The 12,866-nt window shown below is 43.5% G+C and overlaps 1 protein-coding gene across 3 annotated transcripts in view; it reads left to right on the forward strand.

Moving 5' to 3' along the window:
* The window catches only part of FAM3B (FAM3 metabolism regulating signaling molecule B), a 40,687-nt gene that overhangs the window by 18,650 nt on the left and 9,171 nt on the right, over window positions 1-12,866 (forward strand). For all 3 annotated transcript variants that reach the window (XM_053309417.1, XM_053309418.1, XM_053309419.1), the window contains exons 2-4: window positions 5,847-5,990; window positions 9,687-9,810; window positions 11,398-11,456. In XM_053309417.1, coding sequence (XP_053165392.1) covers window positions 5,847-5,990; window positions 9,687-9,810; window positions 11,398-11,456 — 327 coding nt within the window. The remainder of the gene's footprint in view (window positions 1-5,846; window positions 5,991-9,686; window positions 9,811-11,397; window positions 11,457-12,866) is intronic.

Here is a 12,866-nt window from a genome sequence, read left to right on the forward strand (position 1 = left end):
TGGAAAGGAACCACAGGCTGGTCAGACTGCCCCCAAAGGTCAAGTCATCTCTACATTGGTGGCTGTCCCCGGCAATGGAAGCAGGACGTCCTTTGGAGATTCCTCGAAAGATTATTGTAACCACAGACGCCAGCCTATCGGGGTGGGGAGCACATTGCCTGTCTCAACACACCCAAGGGAGATGGAATCAGAGAGACCTACGATTCAGTGTCAACTGGCTAGAGCTCAAGGCGGTCCGCTTGTCTCTCATTTGTTTTCAAAGACTTATGGCAGGGGAGCATGTACTTTTCAGGATGGACAATGTCACTGCAAAGGCTCATGTGAACCATCAGGGAGGCACGAGATCTCGGGCTCTGATGAAGGAATCAAACCTTCTGTTCCAGTGGAAACAATCACGTCTAAAGTCCATTTCAGCGGAGCATCTGTCCAGAACAGCCAATGTCCAAGCTGACTGGTTGAGTCGCCAGTGGCTGGACCCAGCGGAATGGTCATTACATCCCGACGTCTTCCAACTAATTGTGAGAAAATGGGGCCTCCCCCTGGTGGATCTTTTTGCATCTCAACGGAACAATCAGGTTCCCCGGTTTTTCTCAAGACATCAGTGTCACAATGCGGAACAGGTAGACACCCTGGTGTCCCCCTGGCCATCAGGTCTCCTGTTTGCGTTTCCCCCGGCGGTTATTCTGGGGGCGGTGCTTTGCAGGTTGGTGTACGAGGCAGCAGAGGTAATTCTTGTGGCTCCTTTTTGGCCTTGCAGGCCATGGTTTTCGGACCTGATAGCTCTGTCGGTTCGACCGCCGTGGCCTCCCTCTGAGGGACGACCTCCTTGTTCAGGGTCCCATGTGCCATCCGGACCCAGCGTGGCTTCATCTTCACGCGTGGAGGTTGAGCGGAAAGCGCTAGAGGCCAGGGGCTATTCCCGTCCAGTCCAAAACACAATCGTGGTGGCTATATGGGAATCTACCAAAAGAATTTATCAGGTAACTTGGAAGGCCTTTTGTACCTGGGGGAGGCAAAACAGTGTAACTCCTCTTTCAGCAAGTATTTCCGAGGTCCTAGCTTTTCTTCAGGCAGGTGTGGAGAAGGGGTTACGCCCCTCTACGTTGCGCCGACAAACATCAGCTTTGGCATCAGTGTTGGACTTAGCGGGTCAAGGTTCTGCTAATCTTCACCCTCACATTCAGCGTTTCCTTAGAGGAGTGACCAACTTGGCCTCTCCACCAGTTCATAGGTTTCCCACTTGGGATCTTAATAAAGTTTTGAACGCACTTACCAAGGGGCCTTTTGAGCCCCTATGCTCAGTTTCGATAAAATTGTTATCTTTCAAAGTGTTATTTTTTAGTAGCGATCACGTCTGCTAGACGAACTTCGGAGTTGGCAGTTTTGTCAGTAAGGGATGAACTCTGTATTTTTCAAAACGATGCAGTAGTCTTAAAATTAGACCCCACATTTGTTCCAAAAATTAATTCAGTGTTCCATAGGAGTCAGGTCATTGTTCTTCCATCCTTTTGTCCATCACCCAAACATCTGAAAGAGCGGACTTGGCACTCCTTGGATGTTAGGAGGGCTCTGAGAATCTATCTGAAACGAACACGGGACTTCAGGCAGTCGGATTCTCTTTTTGTTTCTTTTCAACCTTCTTCTTTAGGCTCTAAGGCATCAAGTGTTGCATTGGGCCGCTGGATTAGAGCGACAATTGTATTGGCATATGAAGCTCTGGATATGCCGGCACCTAAGGGTATCACGGCCCATTCCACCAGGAGTGCTTCGGCTTCAGCAGCTTTCTCAGCCAGGGCTCCTTTAGAAGAAATATGTAAGGCGGCAACTTGGTCATCGGCTTCGCCCTTTGTTAAACATTACAAGATACCATCCTTCTATGACGCACAGGCCGCAGTCTGAAGGACAGTATTGCAAAAGGTGGTGTAAACATCCGCTACCCTCTCTTCTGAATAGCTTGGGTACGTCCCGTCGCGTTGTGGATGCCCTCCCCATACCTTGGAAAAAGAAAGATAGGTAGACTTACCGTGAAGGGTTCTATTTCTGGTATGCGGAGGGCATCCAACCCTCCCGCGGATGTCTGTGACGATTCATGGGTGGAGGGGCGACTACCAGGGAATATAGTTTTACTTTCCCTATGCCTTTTTTCCTACTTTGTGTATTCCACTGATTCTACTCTTTTCCTGACAAGTATAACTTTAATTATTCAGAGCTGTGCATTAATATCTAGAGCAAACATTTTTCTTGGCAATGGTCCAGCTTGACTCAACAGAACTGGGGCTGGAGAGGGAGTTGCTAAGTAGATGGGCGACGTGCTTGAATTCTATTGGCCCTGTCTCGAAGCATGCAGAACATAACATAATACCCGTCACGTTGTGGATGCCCTCCCCATACCAGAAAAGAACCCTTCACGGTAAGTCTACCAATGTTTCTATCTAGACCCATTATAAACTGGCTTTTGGGTGGGCTATGGGGTGGAGACTGCCTTGGTTGGCTTGATGGATGATCTCCAATTAGGAACTGACAGGGTTCCATACTGTCTCCAATGCTTTTTAAAGTCTACATGAAACCTCTGGGAGAAATCATCAGGACATTTGGTGCAGGGTGTTATCAGTATGCTGATGACACCAAAATTTATTTCTCTATGTCAACATCATCACATAAATAATCTCCCTAAATGCCTGCATGGAGGCAGTGATGGATTGGATGAGGAATAACAAACTGATATTGAATCCAAATAAGTCAGAGGTACTTATTGTGTGGAGTCAGAACTCCAGAGACAGTTTTGATTTGTGGGTTCTGGGTGGGGTCTCACTTCCCCAGAAGGAATAGGTACAGTATGTGGTTTGGGAGTGCTTCTGGAAACTTCTCCCCGCTTTCCCAGGTTGAGGCAGTGGCCAGAGATGCTTTCTATCAGCTGTATCTGTTTATTGAGATAAATGACCTCAAACAGTGGTACGTATGCAAATACTGTATGTAGGACTGCCTTTGTGTGTAGTCCAGAATCTGCAGTTAGCATAGTTAGACTGCAGCAGCCAGGTTGGTCCTCGCTTCATCTCGGAGAAACCATATTAATCCTATACTAAAAGAACTACACTGGCTGCCAATATGTTTCTGGGCAAAATACAAGGTACTGGTTATAACCTATATAAAGTCCTAAACAGCTTAGGCCCTGGGTATTTAAGAACATATCTTCTTTACCATGAGCCCCCATCACCCATTGAGATTATCTGGAAAGTTGCCACCAGTTCGTCTCATGGCTAAACAGGGATGGGCTTTCTCCATTGTTGCCCCAAGACTCTGGAATGCTCTCCCTGCTGAAATAAGAGCCTCCCCATCTTTGACAACTTTTTTAAAGTCCTTAAAGACTTATTTTTTCACCCAAGCTTTTTAACTTGATTGTCGTTTTAAATTGTTTTAAGGTTTTTATTTTTTGTTTTAATTTATGTTATGTTGTAAACTGCCCAGAGATGGAGGTTTGGGGCAGTCTACAAATTGGTTTGGTTGAATGAATGAATGAATGAATGAATATAGAGACGACCCAGCCTAGCAGTCAGTAGCACTGACTTCTGAGAAAGGGTAAGAATATTAGGCTTTTAAACATTGCCACCATATAGCTACAATGCTTGAAAAGAAGCACCAGAAAAATGGGTAAAATTCATTAAAGCTGTAGTTCCCAACCTTTTTTTAAAATGCGGACCACTACATTGTTATCAAAAGCTTTTGAAGACCACCTTGTAAGCAAGTCATTTTAAACACTGTTAACATAGCCTGCGGCTAACAGGAGTAAAATGTATATATCAAGGGCTATTAAGAATGCGCTGTTTCTAATAATTTATTATGCTAATACACAAACATATTGTACTCATCACTGTACATTTACCTGCAGTAGGCCTGTCAGTGGGAGACAAGATAGCACTTACCTAATGAGAAGGCAGATGATGTTTACTACTACATTAGCACACCACCATCCCCATGGACCACCTGCAGCACCCTTGTGGACCACAGTTGGGAACCACAGAATTAAAGCAGTCTTCTTCTGCTCAGATTCCTGGAAATTGTGTATCCAATCATTTTCCTACATCCCGGGCAGGGCATCCAATTCCTGGGCCATCCAAGCTAATTCTGGATATGCAGCAATTCTAGACACCCACAGTGCAAGTGCAGACATGTAGCATAAAGGATTTCATTATCCACTGGGGCATAAAGTTTTGTCACTCATATCTTGGCAGAATTGTGAGTGTTGATTTTGGTTTCTGGGATGATGGGAGGAGTGGTAATTCTCTTCCTGCTCTTGAGTATTAAAAGCTCTTCTTCCACCACACCTGTCACTTATATTTTAAAAAAATAATCCTATATTATCACTTAAGGGGCGTTGAACAAGCTCTTTATCATTCTACAGTTTTTGAAAAGATTTTCATGCTTCTAGGTTATGTTCAATGCATGTACTATCTCTGTACAGTTTGTGTCTATACAGATCTGTATGCCCGTAAGTTATTCACATGTTACTTTCAGTACACATACTGTAATACATTGTACCCTGTATCTGAGAGGCCCCATATCCAAGTTCACTTGAACACCTGTGCAGTCATTCACAAAAAGTACCATGTGTGCATGTACTTTTACACATGTACAACATAATGCTCAATTAGAGTTTAGATCTGTGTAAAGTGAGTGAGAGGCCATGAATTCTGTATTTACAAAGATACAGAAATCATGATCGCTCACTCACTTTGGAAATGTTTTTTGGGGGCTTACACTGAAATACTAAAGGAATGCCAATTCCTTCCGTTGTCTTGCTCCATTATGAAGCCACTTCTCAAGGAAAGAAGTCCAAATGGTGAATTAGAAAAGACTCTTTGCATAAAAGTTATTCTGGCTTTTCCTTGTGTCTGATCTCAGTTAGGGATGCGTGAGAACCGGCCCTGCTTGAGGGCTCACCCTCGAACCGGGCCCGGTTTGGTTCAAGGTCGAGCTAAATCCTCCAGGCTGGTTCTTTTTAAATAGAAAAAAAAAATAGCAGACTTACCGCCATTGCAGGGCCTCAGGGGGTGCTGCCATGGCAGGGGTCTCCACTTCTCATCTGCATGATTCACCAGGCAACTCCACAGGTCATGAGGAAGTCTTAGTCATGCCTTGACATTCTTTTTCTTGCTGGACAGGTGTTGCTTCTGACAGTGGTTCTGCTACTGATTCTTGGTGTAGAATGTCTGTTCTTGCTGGTACAGATGAGAGATCTCTTTGCAGGTGTTTGCAGTTTATCCTGTACACATTGCCACTGGATGTCTCTACCACAAAAGAACATAATTCTTCCCTTTTCATTTTGATAGATGCAGGTACCCAACCTGTAGCAATAGCACTTACATTTATATACCGCTCTATAGCCGGAGCTCTCTAAGCGGTTTACAATGATTTAGCATATTGCCCCCAACATTCTGGGTACTCATTTTACCGACCTCGGAAGGATGGAAGGCTGAGTCAACCTTGAGCCCCTGGTCAGGATTGAACTTGTAACCTTCTGGTTACAGGGCGGCAGTTTTACCACTGCGCCACCAGGGGCTCTTATGCTTCCTCACTTTCTCGAAATCCGTTTTGCAGAGGTGGCAAGAATGCTGCCAGCCTCTTATATTGCAGTTTTGGTAGTCATTGATGGTACTTTAATTTGTGATAAGCATCATTTGTACGTTTGGGTATCAGCCTCTCTGTGGTGGCAGGTAAAGTAGTTTGTAAAAGTTTTACCATCAACAGCAGAGCTGGAGCATATTCCAGACTAGTGATGGGAGTGCAGAGTCAGATTTGGATCTGTGGCATCGTGCAAAGTCTTCTTGAACATGTGCTTTCTTTTTCAGATTTTATGAAGTTAGGAGGGCTTCTCTTAGCATCCGTCTGTGCCTGGTACTTAGGATCCCTCTTTGCTTATGTCATACCTGAAGATTCACTATCAACAGCCTTTGACAATCTTCAGAATCTTGGAGAAAGACCAAAACTTAAAGGTATGTGGCCATATTTTACTGCATTTGTGTCAAATTATTACTGCTTTCTCATGTGCTGTTCAAGGTATGATTGCTTAGCAAAGTAGACTTTTTTGCTCTGTAAGAACTCTCTGTCCCTTTTGATGGGGGGCAGGCAACACGTTACCTGAAATGTGTGGTCACTGCCAATCCAGTTCACTTGGCAAGATTTAGTCAAAGCCAGTGCATGGCATGGCATTGTGCTCAGTGTTTCTACCCCTCTCTGCAGCGCTGACTGCATTTTGCAAAGAGCAGAGAAATAGTGTGATGGCATCAAGTCATGCATCTGCTTTAATGCATTTTTATCAGGAGATGAAGAGATGAGATACAGGTAAGATTTTATATAGGTTGACTCTGATGATATCACTTTGACATCAGTGTTAGTTAAGATGACTTGTCAAGGAGCGAACCTCTTTTGTTTTAAAGAAGAAAAATATGCTTTACTTAGCAATTACAGCTTACAACACAATGGTATATATATTGGCTGCAATCCAAAGCAAAGATACGCATGTTTAAATGAGATCAAGCCTGCTTAAATTTGTGTTGGATAGGAATTGTATAAAAGTTTACACAAGTCTCTTATTTAGAGATAAGTTTGTCTACTGTGAGATTCCAGAGTTTTTCATAGTTTGAATTCCAGAGAAACTTGGCTTTCCTACTCTTTTGAAATAAAACAGTCTTGAAGAGAAAATGTCAGCATTTTCTGAGAGCTCAGATATCAGAAAGAACCACAAATGTTAATGTCTTACTAGCAAATATTTCCCACCAGTTTAGAATCAGATGTTTTGCATGTGGATGTGTATATAGAGAGATAGAGAAATTTTCCCTCTGATGATGATGATGGTGATGACGCTTAGCATTTGTACAATGCCTTAGCATGTACTCTGCATCTAACATAATTATCTCAGTCTTTACAACACCCCTGTAAGGTAGGTCAATATTACACCCCAATGCAGTTGGGAGCTCATTTCAAACAACATGCCACAAGGTGATTAAAGAAGCATAAGTTTAGTTTGGCGTGATGTCCACAGTTGATGAACCATGCTTAGAGCTCAGCCATAGTTTGAAGTGGGTTCATAAACCATCTGTTACAGTGTAAGGGGTGAGTGAAGAAGAGCAGTAATTAGCTCACACAAACACAGTTATAACTTGACCAATTAAGCTAAAGATAGTTTACAAAGTCTTGGTCATGCAGCTGGTGAGATCTCCTCCTCTGGCCAGGCAAAGGGAGTAATCTGTGTTTCTCATGGTGTCTTCAAAGGATTATGCGAATGTATTACCAGTGGAACTTTGTAAAGACCTAATATTTATTCCTTTTCCATTGGTAAGGAGCACTGTTCCTGGAGCTAATTCTTCTAGCAACAGCAGTTAGCCAGTCAGATTTGGCGTGGGGGGGGGGGTGCTCCTCATGCTTTTAGCAAGATTTGCAAAGAGGAAGCTTTTGGCGCCTGACCATGCTCCCTCCCCTGAGCTGCCCTTGAGTCTGCAGTAGCAGCAGAGATAACTTGCAGCCAAATGGAATGGAGAGAGGAAGGCTTCACTGGGCACCGCAACTGATAAGAGGAGTTGTTTAAAACCTTTGGCCTGGACGCAGCCTGCATCAAGGAACTACAGTTCTGTGCCTATGTGCATGATTGATAAGCAGGCAGGAGATGTGATGGAGTGATCTAAATCAGGGTTCTAGCCACTACTTATTTGCAACACGTGTCTAAATATTCTTAAGGACATTATTCTGTATATAGTTATCTTTTTATTCTAAAAATTCTACAAAATAAAAGGGGATCGTTTTTAGTTTAGAATAAACTTTGGCTCAGTTCTCTCCTACCCCTAAGGCCTACCTTAGGGCCTTATCCTATCAAGGTGAGTTTAAAAGGGAATTCAGAACTTTGAAATAATTGGTGGCAGCAAGGTTGTGATTTATTCTATAAAATAACCTCAATCACAAATAGTTGAAGAGGCAAGACCCCTAAGGGTAAAGCCTGCCACAGGCTTTAAATAAAATTATTGTTGTACCATAGCTGCAATGCACTTTGCTTTTCACTGCCTGAGTGAATTGGCTTCATGGTGCCTAAGCTAGGCACCGTGAAGTCATAGCATACAGTGTACCCAAAACATGAAAGGGACATGCTATTCTGAATGATGCAAAAGTGGTCCATACAAGAAGAGCTACAGACATAGAGCAGGACACCCTACATTAGTTAGCTGTGGAGCAGTAGCAGCCAGGGCAGCCACCACCGGGGGGAGGGGGCAATGAAAGGCACCTTTAAGCATAAATGAGTAGGTGTTTGCCTCCACTCCAGTTGCACCGGCTGCAAGCTACTCCAAGCTGCAGCGCGCCGCCCAGCGTTCCCTGCAGTGAGGGATTGGTTCCGCCACTCACCTGGCTGCCAGCAGAGGACAGCTCCACAGAAGCAATGTGAGTGGTGGAGCCAATCCCCCACCGCAAGGAGTGCTGGGCGGTGTGCTGCAGCTCAGAGCAGCTTACAGGTGTGGCTGGAGCGGAGGTAAGCACCTACTAATTTATGCTTAAGGGTGCCTCTTGCTGCCGCCACCCAGTGGCACCTGCACTGGCCGCTACTGCTGTGTGGTCAATAGCCAGTTCTGCTGCAACTGAGACCCTGTCACTCCCAGCAATTACATTCTCCTGGTCCCCCTTCTCTTGTCATCTCCTAAACTGAATTCTGTTCTCTCTAGCACAATATCCTGGGATTCCATTCCCAGAATGGAAATATCTGGGGAAAGACCGGTTAATATATTTTGAAGATGATCAAGTGTGGCACAAGACCAGCTAGTATACCACTTCCATATCCAGTTGGAGAATGAAGAGTAGAAAAGAGAGGTCTTTGGGGAGAATTGGACTTGCGGTAGCAAGCATGAATTGTCCCCTTTGCTAAGCAAGTTTTGCCCTGGTTTTACATTTGGATGGGTAGCTAGATATAAGATGATCCCCTTAGGAAATGGGGCCATAGTTCAGTGGTAGAGCATCTGCTTGCGTGTAGAAGGTCCCAGGTTCAAACCCTGGCATCTCCAGGTAGGGCTGGGAAAGACCCCTGCCTGAGAAGAGTCACCACCTGACAGTGTAGACAATACTGAACTAGCAGGGCCAATGGTCTGATTATGTATAAGGCAGCTTTCTATGTTCCTAAGGTAAGTGAAGGATTACTAGGGGAAAAGGGTGGATAAGTGAATTGAACTCAGATTCATATGAAATCCTTGAAAGGTGGTGTGCAGCATTTTAATTGAAAAACTGTAGAATATTGAGACCAGTGGATAAATTCTAGGATAAATTCCTCTTTGTTCCCATCTTATGATTAGCATCATAGCATTTCTAAGATCCATAACAATGCACTTTATTATTTATATATTTATTCATTGTATATCCTGCTCTTCCTCCAAGGAGCCCAGAGCGGTGTACTACATACTTAAGTTTCTCCTCACAACAACCCTGTGAAGTAGGTTAGGCTGAGTGAGAAGTGACTGGCCCAGAGTCACCCAGCAAGTCTCATGGCTGAATGGGGATTTGAACTCGGTTCTCCCCGGTCCTAGTCCAGCACTCTAACCACTGGCTCATTACATCACTGATGTGAAAACTTAAACTGCCATCTGTAGTTACTAATTCTCTGCTAAGAATTATGGTTGTCCAGTGTTCAAAGATTTCTTCTCTGATGTTCATTGTAGCTCCACCCCCCAAAAGACAGAAATGTGATCACTGGTCTCCATGTCCATTTGGGAGTTATGCTTATCGCTTACTCAGTGGTGGCGGCAAGCAGAAGACTGCCAAAATCTGTTTTGAAGATGAACTGTAAGTACCAATCCATGCTTAAGGCTGCTTTTGCTCTTTGCTATATTTGGGCGTGTCAGACCTACAAACTTTCTTCTTCAAAGAACCCTAGCAATTGTAGCTCTGTTGAACAGTTAGGGAATCTGATTACAGTTTGAGGGGGCTGTAAACTCTATGGTACAGCATTAGAAAACATGCATATGTTCCAGGTTCAATTTCCAATTATTTCCTGGCATCTCTATTTAAAAGGATAATCAGGTAGCAAGTCTAGGGATGTCTTCTGCCTTAGTGCTTGGAGAGGTGCTGCCAGTCAGAATGGACCTTTGTAAGCTAAACCAACTAATCATTCATTTATTCATTTATTAGATTTCTATACCGCCCTTCCAAAAATGGCTCTGGGCGGTTTACATGGAGAAATAACAAACAAATAAGATGGAACCCTGTCCCTGAAGGGCTCACAATCTAAAAAGAAACATAAAATAGACACCAGCAACAGTCACTGGAGGTCCTGTGCTGGGGGTGGATAGGGCCAGTTACTCTCCCCCTACTAAATAAAGAGAATCACCACATTAAAAGGTACTGCTTTGCCAAGTTAGCAGGGGTAACTTTGCCAAGTTAATCATGTGGTTTTGTATAAGGCAGCTTCATCTGTTCATAATGTTCAGAACAAGCTGCACAAAACTACAGTTCCCTTGATACAGGCAAGGACCATGAATGTAAAATTATTTTAAAGCTGGCTTATACCACTAGTATCAATATTGCATTATCAGTTCAGTCATATGTAGCAAAAACGAGTTCTAATTTTTCAGTATATGAAGAGAAGGCCAGCTTGCAAGCTGAAACAATTTTCTGTCCACCTCAGTTTGTTTCAACGTCTTTGTATATCCTTTAAATCCTATTGTCAAATCTACAACTACTACTATTATGAATATATTATATATACATACCACTTTTCAACAAAAGTATTCAAAGTGGTTTACAAAGAGAAATAAAAATATATAAATAAAGGAGTGATAACACTGGTTAGCTCTAAAGGGTTACCCTGATGCTGATAGTGTGGCTAAGAGAATGGGGGATTTTTGCTACAGAAGGGAAAGTGCTATCCCATGGCCTGTTCCCAATTGCATAACCATGGTTAAACCATTGGAAGCAACGTGCATGCATTGGCCCTCTATGGCTACTTTCCCCCCTTCAGTCACTTTGAATATTTATATTATGCGATATCACAGTAGCTAATCCTGTAGTTGGAGCAGGATTGCAAAGGGGTGCTAGTAAAATAAATAAATATATAAAATATGCACATGAGTAGCTGTGGAGTAGTGCTCGAAATACTAGCCAGTTTTTGTCTCTGTAATTTTAGTATTGTTGTTTGTTGCTGTAAAATAGAGTACAATTTCTTGCTAGAAGTTACATTGTGTTTTATTCAAGGTTTTCCAGAAAACACTGTTCACCGCATTCTAAAACTTTCATTTTTGGAAGATATGGCTCTCAAGCTTCCAACATCCCCTTCTGCTAAGTGTCTCTTAATTAAGAACTGCAGGAAGTAATTGAATGGAAAAGATCTGTCTGACATACTTCTGAGATTGATGTTTTGTCTTTCAATTTCAGACTCATAAGTGAAGAAAAGCAAAACGTTGGAAGAGGAATAAATATTGCCATTGTGGACTGTGAGTTGTTGTTGTTGTTGTTGTTGTTTTAAACACAACCCTGTGTATTTAAAAAAGAACAGTTGGGTCTAGTCTAAAACAGATATTCAACTAGTATAGTGTAGTAAAAGTAAGGTGTGTTGTTGAGTCAGTGTCAATTCCTGGTGACCACATAGCCCTGTTGTAGTCGTCTTTGGTAGAATACAGGAGGGGTTTATCATTGCCATCTCCTGCACAGGATGAGATGATGCTTTCAGCATCTTCCTATATTACTGCTGCCTGATATAGGTGTTTCCTATGGTCTGGGAAACATACCAGCTGGAATTTGAGCCGTCAACCTCTGGCTTGCTAGTCAAGTCATTTCCCCACTGCACCATTAGGTGGCTAGTATAGTGTAGTACTGGTGACTAAATACTGGAGTAGGTGAGAGGATATGGGTGGAGAGGTGGTGTGGCTATGGCCTACAAGGATACCATCTCACTTACCAGGATCCCTGTAGGGAATTGGCCTATATTGAATGTGTGTGCCTAAGCTTAGGGACCAAGGATAAACTGGGACTTCTGTTGGTGTGCCAATCACCCCTCTGCCCAACAGTCCCTACCTGAGCTGATGGACCTGGTTGCCGAGTTGGTGCTGGAGTCACCCAGATTTTTTGTAATGGGGAACTTCAGTGTTCATTTTGGTACCAGGTTGTCTGGAGTGGCTCAGGTGTTTATAGTGGCCATGACAATTATGGGCCTATCCCAAGTGGTCTTGGAATCGACACACAATGCTGGTCACATGCTCAATTTAGTCTTTTTCTGATCAGGCTGGTGTTCCATGGGTGGGAACTCCTGTTATTTCCCCATTGTCATGGATGGATAAGGTAGGATTTGCAGCCAAAACCCAGCAATGCAGGGGTGGATTCCAATAAGCCTTGGAAGGGTTTTGTGTTGGCTCTGCCAATGATTCTGTCGATGATCTGGTGCAAACATGGAATAACAAACTCACTAGAGCAGTTCACACAATCGCTCCTAAGCGTCCTCTCCAACTTGCTTCAAAACTGTGGTATTCAGAAGAATTACGGGAGCTGAAGCAGCAAGGTAGACAACTAGAGTGCAAGTTGGGGAAGACTCGACGCAAATCCAATAGATTACAACACAGAGTTCATTTGAAGATCCATGCTCTGGCTATATGGGTGGCAAAGAAGCAATTCTTTTCTGCTTTCATTGCTTCTGCAAGTTCATGTCCAGCAGATCTGTCTAAGGTTGTGAAAGGGCTAGTATGTGCCCTCTCCCCCTTGAACGTGAATTTGGAACCTTCAATCACCCTCTGTGATGTGTTTAATGACTTCTTTGTGGATAAAATCTATTGTATTCAGGCCATCCTGGGTTCCACATTTCTTGCAGAGTCTACTAGGGAAGTGTCCAGCAACTCCTCTTACAGGATCAG

The sequence above is a fragment of the Hemicordylus capensis genome, chromosome 3, assembly GCF_027244095.1.
Source record: "Hemicordylus capensis ecotype Gifberg chromosome 3, rHemCap1.1.pri, whole genome shotgun sequence".
Taxonomy (NCBI): Eukaryota; Metazoa; Chordata; class Lepidosauria; order Squamata; family Cordylidae; genus Hemicordylus; species Hemicordylus capensis.